This window comes from Pangasianodon hypophthalmus, chromosome 19, assembly GCF_027358585.1.
Source record: "Pangasianodon hypophthalmus isolate fPanHyp1 chromosome 19, fPanHyp1.pri, whole genome shotgun sequence".
In the NCBI taxonomy this organism is placed as follows: Eukaryota; Metazoa; Chordata; class Actinopteri; order Siluriformes; family Pangasiidae; genus Pangasianodon; species Pangasianodon hypophthalmus.
In genome coordinates this window covers 6,796,832-6,806,939 of record NC_069728.1, presented here as the reverse complement: position 1 = coordinate 6,806,939, position 10,108 = coordinate 6,796,832, and the positions used below count along the sequence as shown (strand labels likewise).

Genomic DNA, 10,108 nt, shown 5'->3' with positions numbered 1-10,108 from the left:
TGCAGGACAAGGACGCTCATGTCCTATGCTCCGAGGTGATGGCCCTACTGGCAAAGGGTGCCATAGAAACGGTTCCGCCAGCACAGAGTGAGTCAGGATTTTACAGCCGCTACTTCCTCGTCCCCAAAAAGGATGGTGGCCTTCGGCCCATCCTCGATCTCAGGCACCTGAACCACGTGCTCATGAAGCGGCCGTTCAGGATGGTTAATTTGAATCAGATTCTCTCGCAAATACGCCCAGGGGACTGGCTTCTTGAGATTTGCCTTCAAGGGAGTGGCTTATCAATACACAGTCCTGCCCTTCGGACTGTCCCTGGCTCCTCGCACTTTTACGAAGTGCATAGATGCGGCTCTTTCTCCTCTGAGACAGAAGGAAATCCACATTCTGAATTACGCCCAGTCAGAGGCCGAGCTAGTGTCCCACAGATCCCTCCTCCTCAGTCACTTGGAGTGCCTAGGACTCAGGTCAGTTTTGCCAAGAGCTCACTGTCCCCCAACCAACGAACTTCATTCCTGGGGACAGTTTTCGACTCAGTCCACATGAGGGCTGCAGTCACACCAGAACGTGCGCTAGTCATACAGCAGCTAGCGGCCTCCTTCAAAATTGGAGCCCTTCGCCCCCTAAAGATGTTTCAAAGGGCCTCATGGCCTCATCACCGGTACTATGGTTGGGCCTGCTTCGAATGAGACCCCTTCAGTACTGGCTGAAACCACAAGTGCCGCCCAGCGCGTGGCGTCACGGTTACTTTCGTATCAGGGTGACCCAGGCCTGCGTAGCGGCTCTGGCCCCCTGGAAGGAACTCCAATGGTTCAAGCAGGGCTTAACCATGGGCATTGTTCACAGAAGGAAGGTTGTCTCGACAGATGCTTTCAACATGGGTTGGGGAGCTCTGTGCGAGGGCAAACCGGCCTTCGGCTCCTGGTCGGTCGCAGAAGGTCGGCTACTCATCAACTGCCTCGAGTTGGAGGCAGTATGTCGAGCCCTTCAGACCTTCTTGCCGGACCTGAAAGGGCACCACATGCTAGTCCACTCAGACAGCATGACATTGGTCGCCTCTATAAATCGCCAAGGCGGGCTCTCCTCGAAACGCCTTTTCGAAGATGGTAAAACGCCTCTAGGAGTGGGCACATCTCAATCTGCAGTCATTGAGGGCAGCACATGTCACTGGTGTGCTGAACCAAGGAGCAGACATGCTATCTCGGAGCAACATCCCCTCAGAGGAGTGGATGCTCAACCCGCAGACGATTCAGAAAATCTGGGAGGTCTTTGGCAAGGCAGAGGTCGACCTCTTCACCTCAAATGGCAACTCTCACTGCCCAATGTATTTTTCGAAGAGCGAGGATGCATTGGGCCACGATTGGCACAACCTCCTCCTGTATGCTTTCCCCCTGATCGCTCTGATCCCTCTGGTAGTCAGACGAGTCCTCCTAGTGGCCCCGCTCTGGAGAAACCAACTTTGGTTTTCGGAGCTATCTCAGCTACTTATAGCAGCCCAAGCTCTATGTGGCAGCTATAGCAGCTTCCCATGCTCCTATAGCAGGACAGTCTGCGGGCTGGAACAACCTAGTTGTTCGTTTCCTGAGGGATTCCAGGAGGCTTAATCCGCCCGGGCCCCTACCGTCCCTGCGTGGGACCTACCCACGGTCCTGAGAGCCCTCAAGGGGTCTCCTTTCGAGCCACTGCAGTCTGTGAACCTAAAAACCCTATCGTTGAAGACCGCCCTGCTACTGGCGTTAGCATCGGTCAAACGAGTAGGTGACTTACAGGCGCTCTCGGTGAGCCCTGCCTGCCTTGAGTTTGGGCCTAATGACTCCAAGGTCGTCCTAAAGCCGAGGCATGGTTACGTTCCTAAGGTGCTCTACACCCCGTTTAGAGCCCAAGTCTCTCTCTCTCTCTTGGCGCTTCCCTCATCAGAGGGAGACCCAGTGTTGAACCTTCTCTGCCCTGTCAGGGCGCTGTGAATTTACATCGAGCGTTCCGCTCCATTTAGGCAGTCGGAACAACTCTTTGTGTGCTTCGGCGGCCGCACCAAGGGGTCTCCGGTCACAAAGCAGAGGATTTCTCGATGGCTTGTTGATGCTATTGTGCTAGCATACTCCTCCCTGGGCCTCCAAAGCCCCATAGGAGTGAGAGCCCATTCCACTCGGGGCATGGCCTCGTCTTGGGCATGGTCTAGAGGGGTGTCCATGGCAGACATTTGTGCGGCGACCGGCTGGGCCTCACCGTCCACATTCGCCAGGTTCTGTAGCCTGGACGTTCCGGTCTTGCAGGCTCGGATCCTTTCTGCATGAAGGGCACGCGCCTGTTATGACAGGCATATTCCTTGTGCATTCTTGGCCCTTCTAAAAAGTGCTGAGACGACACAGGATTATTTTGGAACGGTTATTTTGTCTATGGTGAATTCAGCCCCCCTGCCTCCTGCGGGGTTCACCCTTCTTTACTGGTCCCTCTGAGCCTTATTGCTCAAGGCCTGTTCGTACCCATCATTCCACTATTGTGGCACGGCGTGATTGTATTGGTTCCCCGTAGCGTCTAGCGACGCAGTACGGGTGTAGTATCGAAAGGGAACGTACTCGGTTACTAACGTAACCTACTGCGTTGCAGGCCGTGCCATAACGTTGCACAACTCAGAGCCGTCAATTTGACCTGAGATCCTAAGTAATTAAATTAAATTGTAAATTAGCGAAGGAGATGTCCAGTGCAGCAGTATGCTCTGGCCCCATCCCAATATGGCATGGCAGTGTAGCTTACAGCAGGTTCTAGTTGCTGAACTGCTGGATGTCAAAGTGGTGCTCAGAAAACAATATGGGCTTTATAGATAGTTGGAGCAGTTTTGAGGGCAAGGCTGGCCTGTTAGAGCGGGACAGTGTCCATCCCACTTGGGAAGGTACTGCTCTCATTTCTTGCAGTATAGCACATAGTCTCAGAACAAGCCTAGTTAATCAGTGACAATCCAGAGCTAAGGCCAGGGAGGAGACAAGCAGGCTAAACTGACCATCTGCTAGCTGAGTCGTCACTCAGGTTCCACTATATTGAGACTGTGCCTGTTCCCCAAATGAAACAAAAATGTAGAAAATCTCAAGGTTTTTGTAGCAACCTAATTAACATAAAATTAAAACATACTGATGCACAGCCAGCACCTGTGATCAGAAGCTGGGAGTGTTAAATATTAGATCTCTTATCATGAATTTTTTAATGACAAAATTGAAATATCAGGCAAAAAAATTCAGACTATAAATTTAAAACCTGACAATTTGATAACTGACTCTGTAGATAATAACATAACCATAACAGATCAGAGATTAGAATGTTTTACTCCACTTTCACTTCACTAGACTGAACTAATTTCACTAATTTCCTCATCAAAATCATCAATTTGTATACTAGATCCCTTACCTACATGTTTCTTCAAACAGATTCAAATTCCAGAAGCAATCGAACCTCTTCTAAAAATAATCAATTCTTTTCTTAGCTTTGGCTATGTACCTAAATCTTTTAAACTAGCAGTTATCAAACCCCTGATTAAAAAAACCTGACCTTTGACCCCAATTTTACATTGATTATAAAATACTACTAATGACCTATAAAGCACTGAACGGTCTCACACCACAGTACACGAGAGAACTTTTGGTCTTTTATGACCCACCACCCCTACTTTGATCAAAAGGTTCAAGTGGTTCAAATGGTTCAAGTGGAGTTTATTGTCATTTCAGCCATATACAAGTACATAGTGAAATGAAACCAGTTTCTCCAGGACCAAGGTGCTACATAAGATGACACAGAACAACACAGAACTACAAAGGACTACATAAATTATACAATAAAGTGCACAAGTGCAAACAAGTGCAGACAGCACAAGACAGTACAAGACAGTACAATGACTACCGTTCCGACCAGTACACAGTTCTGTTTAAAAGTGAACCTAGTGACAAATAGTGCAAAGAGTACAAGAGTACAATATAAGTAGTTGAAATAGTGTAAACATAAGTGTAAACATAAGAGTAGCAGCCTATGAACAGTATAATATAATGAGTATTTATAGCAGCATAAACATGTGCAAAAACTTTCAAAAAAATTGCAGAGAGGATGGAGGATGTTCAGTTGTGTGTGTAGATATGTGTGTGTGTGTGCAGGCTACTTTTTGGTACCTCAAATAGTGAAGGCTACAGCAGAGAGCAGAGCTTTCTCTTACAAAGCCCCACAGTTCTAAAGCAGCCTTCCAAATAGTGTTCGGGACTCAGACACAGTCTCAGTGTTTAAATCTAGGCTGAAAATATATTTGTTTACTCAAGCCTTTTTTTTTGAATAGTTTTTCTTAGGTAAAGGAGCAGATCTGTTTGGATGCTGTTTTGCTGCAATGGCTTAGGACTACAATTGCTATGATAGCTCTAGGACTGCAATTCCCACGAACAGTTTTGCACTCAAATCTCCATCAGTGAACAGTCAATAACGTCAACAAAATAGACTTTATGTGTAAACTATAATGAACTTTCGTGGTTGCACAATTGCACTTTTTGACCATATATATAGTATAACAGTTATAGAAGGGAATTATTTATAATCACACTATTCTGTGTCACCCAGATGAGGATGGGTTCCCTTTTGAGTCTGGCTCCTCTCAAGGTTTCTTCCTCATATCATCTGAGGGAGTTTTTCCTTGCCGCTGTTGCCTCTGGCTTACCCATTAGGGATAAATTCATAAATTTAAAATATATCCTGAATTTATGTATTTCTGAAAAGCTGCTTTGTGACATCATCTATTGTTATAAGCACTATACAAATAAAATTGAATTGAACTAAATTTAGAGATCACTTCATGCCGCATGTGTGCCTTTTATAATAAAACAATAAAACATCGATTAAACACAAAAACGCTGAAATAAAAACCAAGAAGACTATTGCAACTAATGTAGCTGAAAATGGAAGTGACTGAACACAAACTACCATTGTCTAGGTAGACAGCAAAATAGATTAAACATACAAAACTAGGAATAACATTAAGTACATAGATCAAACAACTAGTGGAAAAAACAGGGAAATATCTTGTGACTGGCAAGAACATGAACATGGTAGTGGCAGAGGGAAAGCACATGGGGAAGTGAATGGATCTTTAAAAGAGACCTTGACGAGCTTAATGAGCTGGGAATAAGCTGCAGGTGTTAATACTCAAGCAAACTGAAATGCTGGGAGCATACTGCTGAGGACAGGGCTGTAACAATGGCATGTTGGAAGTTGGATTTCATTGTTAAAAAAAGTATTCAATTATACAAGACAAATTCAAAAAGACAAAAAGTTGGCAAATTAAGTTCAAAATATATGTCAATATTTATGCAAGGAAAGTTCTCTTGTTCTTAACACATTAACAAAGGGATTAATTAAGGTTATGTGTTATCTGTTATGTGAAAATGACTAATAATTGCATTAGTTGTGTTAATATTGATATGTTAATATTAGTTGTGACAATGTCTATTAAACCCTTTATTACAACATTTTTAAACAAACTATTGAGCGTGAAATAATAACCACATATATTAAACTGATATATTTTTATTCTGAATTCTCCATAAAGTTGAATTATAGTTGTCACTAATTAGGGACTAAAAACTGCCAAGAAGTTTTCTATAAGTCAATTTGTGTCCCATATTCTAAAGTCAAGATCAATTACTAAGCTGATCCTTAAACCACTGAGCATGAATTAATAATCTAACACTCTATACAGTGGTTATAATAAGTCTACACACCCCTGTTAAAATGGCAGGTTTTTGTGATGTAAAAAATGAAACTGTGGCCACTTATATTTAACTGACATGTGGTGACCCCGATGCTCTTGGACGTTTCCAGAGTTCTTTGTCATTGTTGTGGAAGACGAAATGACGGCCAATGCGGTTGCACTCAAGTTACCGGAGTTTTGGGAGCAGAAAGCCGCGGCATGGTTTGCACAGGCGGAGGCACAATTTGCTCTGTGCAACATAACTGCGGATGACATGAAGTATTACTACATCGTAGCTTCACTAAGCAGCTCCACGGCATCAGGAGCTGTAAGTCTCAGGTGAGCGTACTGCCGGCGACACCTTTCGATGTGCATTCTGAGCTTAAGAGCTCCTCACTGGAGGCTGCTAACGGCAGCAAAATCCCAACATATGGTAAGCGCCAGGTTAAGTTGTGTTTTACCGGACACCGTTTCACTTGGGACTTTGTTGTGGCTAAGATAGCTCGTCCTTTGCTGGGAGCTGATTTCCTGTGCGCAAACGATTTGTTGGTTGATGTGCAGAACCACCGTTTAGTCGATGCCAAAGATTTAAATTCTTTTCCATGTACACTCAGTGTTTTTTCAACAACAACCTTGTCAAACGCTTCAGAGCCTAGCTGCGAATTTTTGCACATGCTCACTGAGTTTTCCGACATAACTCAGCCAACTTTTTCTACGGTGACACCGAAACATGGTGTCGAGCATCACATATCTACTACAGGTCCACCCGTGTATGCTCGCATTCGCCGTCTCGACTCATCGAAATTAGCTGCCGCTAAAGCTGAGTTTGTGTACATGGAAGAGTTAGGCATTGTACACCATTCAAATAGTCCTTGGGCTTCTCTTTTGCACATGGTGCCTAAGTCAGATGGTAGTTACCGTCCGTGTGGTGATTATTGCAGACTCAATGATGTTACTATTCCCGATCGCTACCCTGTTCCGCATATTCAAGATTTTTCAGTTCAGCTAGCTGGAAAAGTGATTTTTTCCAAGGTAGACCTTGTGCGGGGGTACCACCAAATACCAGTCCACCCGGACGACATTCCGAAAACTGCCATTATCACCCCTTTTGGGTTGTTTGAGTTTTTGCGAATGCCATTCGGCCTGAGTTTGCCATTATTCCCAAAGCAGCTGAGCTTATGTGCCCCCTCTATAGGGCCCTTAAAAAGCGGTACCCCTCGTCTCATACTCAAGTGGTCCGATGAAATGATTGGAGCTTTTGACAGCACAAAACAGGCTTTAGCAGACGCTGCCATGTTGGCACATCCACTTCCGGACAGTCCAATCGCTATTACTACAGATGCATCTGATTTCGAGGTTGGGGCTGTCCTGGAACAGTTGGTGCATGGGCATTGGCGGCCACTTGCATTCTTTAGCTGCCAACTTCTTCCAAATGAACAAAAATACAGTGCGTTCGATCGGGAGTTGCTCGGCCTTTACCTTGCCATTCGACATTTTCGTTTTTCACTCGAAGGCCAGGCCGGCACTTCACTGCTTTTGTCGATCACAAGCCATTGACTTTCGCTATGTCAAAGGTTTCAGAGCCATGGTCTGCCCGCCAGCAAGGGCACCTGGCTTACATTTCAGAATTTACAACAGATCTTCAACATGTTGCAGGGAAGTCCAATGAAGTGAAGTGAAGTGACTTGTGGCCAAGTATGGTGACCCATACTCGGAATTTGTGCTCTGCATTTAACCCATCCAAGTGCGCACGCACACACACCGTGAACACACACCCGGAGCAGTGGGCAGCCTTTTTTGCTGCGGCGCCCGGGGAGCAGTTGGGGGTTCGGTGCCTTGCTCAAGGGTCTCACCTCAGTTGTGGTACTGAGGGTGGGAGAGAGCGCTGGTCATTCACTCCCCCCACCTACAATCCCTGCTGGACCTGAGACTTGAACCCACGACCTTCAGGTTCACCTTCGGGCTGTAAGTCCGACTCTCTATCCATTAGGCCACGACTGCCCCCAAAGAAAGGGCTTGATCCCAGCTGCCGAAACCCGGGAGTGGGACACATTTGGTACACTTGATACACAATTACTCTGGTATGGCCGCGGACCAGTGTTCCGATCCGGAAGTCCAGTCCTTGAAGACAGGTGCCACAAGCCTTAAATTGGCTGACGTCATGTTTGACAAGGCTGGTGTTTCGCTTCTTTGTGATGTTTCATTGGGATGTCCTCGACCCGTTGTACCCAAGAACTGGAGACGGCATGTTTTTGACGTCATCCACGGTTTGTCGCATCCAGGTACGAAAGATTCCCAAAAGTTGATGGCTTCCAAATTTGTCTGGCGCGGCCTAAAGAAAGATGTGAGAACATCTTCCGCTTCATGCATGGCCTGTCAAAGAACAAAAGTGCAGCGTCATGTTATAGCACCGTTAGCACGTTTCGAGGTGCCGGAGCGTCGTTTCGATCATGTGAAAATCAACCTTGTTGGTCCTCTTCCGCTGTCTCGGGGGTACGCTCACCTGCTCACGATGGTGGATCGGGCTACTAGGTGGCCAGAGGTGGTGCCCTTGGTGTCAACGTCAACTGCAGACATTGCTTGAGCTCAACAAGTGGAGAAAATGGAGCACCACAGTGACATCACCAAGAACAGGACATCCCTCCAAAATTTATAAAAGGACAAGACAAAAACTTAACAGGGAGGCTGCCAAGAGATCTATGGCAACATTAAAGGAGCTGCAGGAATATCTGACAAGTACTGATTACTCTCTGCATGTGACAACAATCTCTCATATTCTTCACACATCTGGGCTATGGTGTAGGGAAGCCCTTTCTCACAAAAAAAACATCCAAGCTCAACTAAATCACCCCAAACTATGTGGCAAAAAGTGTTATGGTCTGATGAGACCAATTCCGAAAGGTATAATAATTCCATAATTCCAAAAAGGTATGTTTGGTGCAAAATAAAAGCACATCATCCAAAGAACACCATACCCTAGGTGAAGCATGATGGTGGCAGCATCATGCTTTAGGGCTGCTTTTCTGCAGCCAGAACTGGGGCTTTTATCAAGGTGGAGGGAATCATGAATAGCCACAAATACCAGACAATTTTAGTGCAAAACCTTCAGGTGTCTGCTAGTAAGCTGAAGATGAAAAGGAATTTCCCCTTTTAGCACGACAATGACCCAAAACATACATCCAAATCAACAAAGGAATGGCTTAACCAAAAGAAGATCAATGTTTTTGAATGACCTAGCCAGAGCCCAGACCTGAATCCAACTGAAAATCTGTGACCTGATGCAGGCTGTACACAGGAGATGCCCTTACAATTTGATGGCTCTAGAATGTTTTTGCAAGAAAACAAGAAAATATTGCCAAGTCAAGAAGTGCCACGCTGATAGACTCTTAACCAAAAAGACTGAGTGGTGTAATAAAATCAAAAGGCGCTTCAACAGCGTATTAGTTTAAGGGTGTGCACACTTATACAACCAGGTTACTGATGTAAGTTTTTTATTTTTCCTATTTTTTCCTTAAAATGTTTCTGATTGTTTTTCATTTAATCTTTATGTTGTAATTTCACACTGAGGGTGGAAGAATTTTGACATCATTTATCTTGCTGTCATTTTTTTTTCATCACAAAAACCTGCAATTTTAACAGGAGGTTGTAGACTTTTTATATCCACTGTAGCTACAGTAAAAATAATGAAGTCTGAATACTAATGTAGGCAATTTCAGTATCAAATCCTTACTATGTACACACATCTCAACTCTGAACATGGTCCTGGAGCTATACTTAAATTTTTTGTGGACTGGACAAATAATCACTTGATTATTTGACTGCATGACCATTTAAATTATGTGCAAGAAATGTTATTTTTGCTATCTGCCCTCACAATTCCACTAATAAAACTCACAGAACTTGACTTAAAAACCCAGGCATGGAAAGACAGATTAGTTGAATTGCATGTGTAGGTTGCTATAACCTCTGCTCCTTGACTTTTACTGTAATTAAAGAGAAGCTGCTGGGTATCTGACTTCCCTACAAACAGCACCGGAGCAACACTAATCAGTGCATATTCACAGAAGGGAAAGGAGCAGAAAAGATTTGGCAAAAAAGTGAAAGCATGTCAAACTCCAAATTTAGATTTGCCAAAACTGGGTAAATGAACAGATTTTTCATTTAAAAAGTATAAATTGTAGAAATATGTCAAAAAAATATTAAGATTTGTTTTATAAATCGTGTCGTTTTTGCTGTTAAAAATTCCCGATTCATAAGAAAATGCCAAACTTTTCAGAATGAAAAAGCATTACATTTTAATGTGTGTGTGTGTGTGTGGACATGTGTGGATTTTTTTTTTCTTCTCCAGATTCAATGATGTGGAATTTATTTCTGATTCACCCCTCTGATCTGCAAATA

General features: G+C 44.4%; 1 protein-coding gene across 1 annotated transcript; it reads left to right on the top strand.

Moving 5' to 3' along the window:
- Positions 1-5,870: 5,870 nt before the first annotated feature.
- LOC117599797 (uncharacterized protein K02A2.6-like) lies at positions 5,871-8,242 on the top strand. The gene is made up of 4 exons (XM_034313906.2): positions 5,871-5,932; positions 6,007-7,086; positions 7,701-7,766; positions 7,993-8,242. Exons 1-4 carry the CDS (start codon positions 5,871-5,873, stop codon positions 8,240-8,242), a joined length of 1,458 nt encoding a protein of 485 aa, XP_034169797.2.
- Positions 8,243-10,108: the final 1,866 nt, after the last annotated feature.

What these genes read in the sequence shown, in the direction of transcription:
- LOC117599797 (XM_034313906.2), top strand. Translation starts at nt 5,871, where the DNA reads ATGACGGCCAATGCGGTTGCACTCAAGTTACCGGAGTTTTGGGAGCAG. An exon ending in GAGCAGAAAGCCGCGGCATG is followed by an intron (nt 5,933 to 6,006) that starts GTTTGCACAGGC and finishes ACTACATCGTAG; the next exon opens with CTTCACTAAGCAGCTCCACG. An exon ending in CCGGGAGTGGGACACATTTG is followed by an intron (nt 7,767 to 7,992) that starts GTACACTTGATA and finishes TGTCGCATCCAG; the next exon opens with GTACGAAAGATTCCCAAAAG.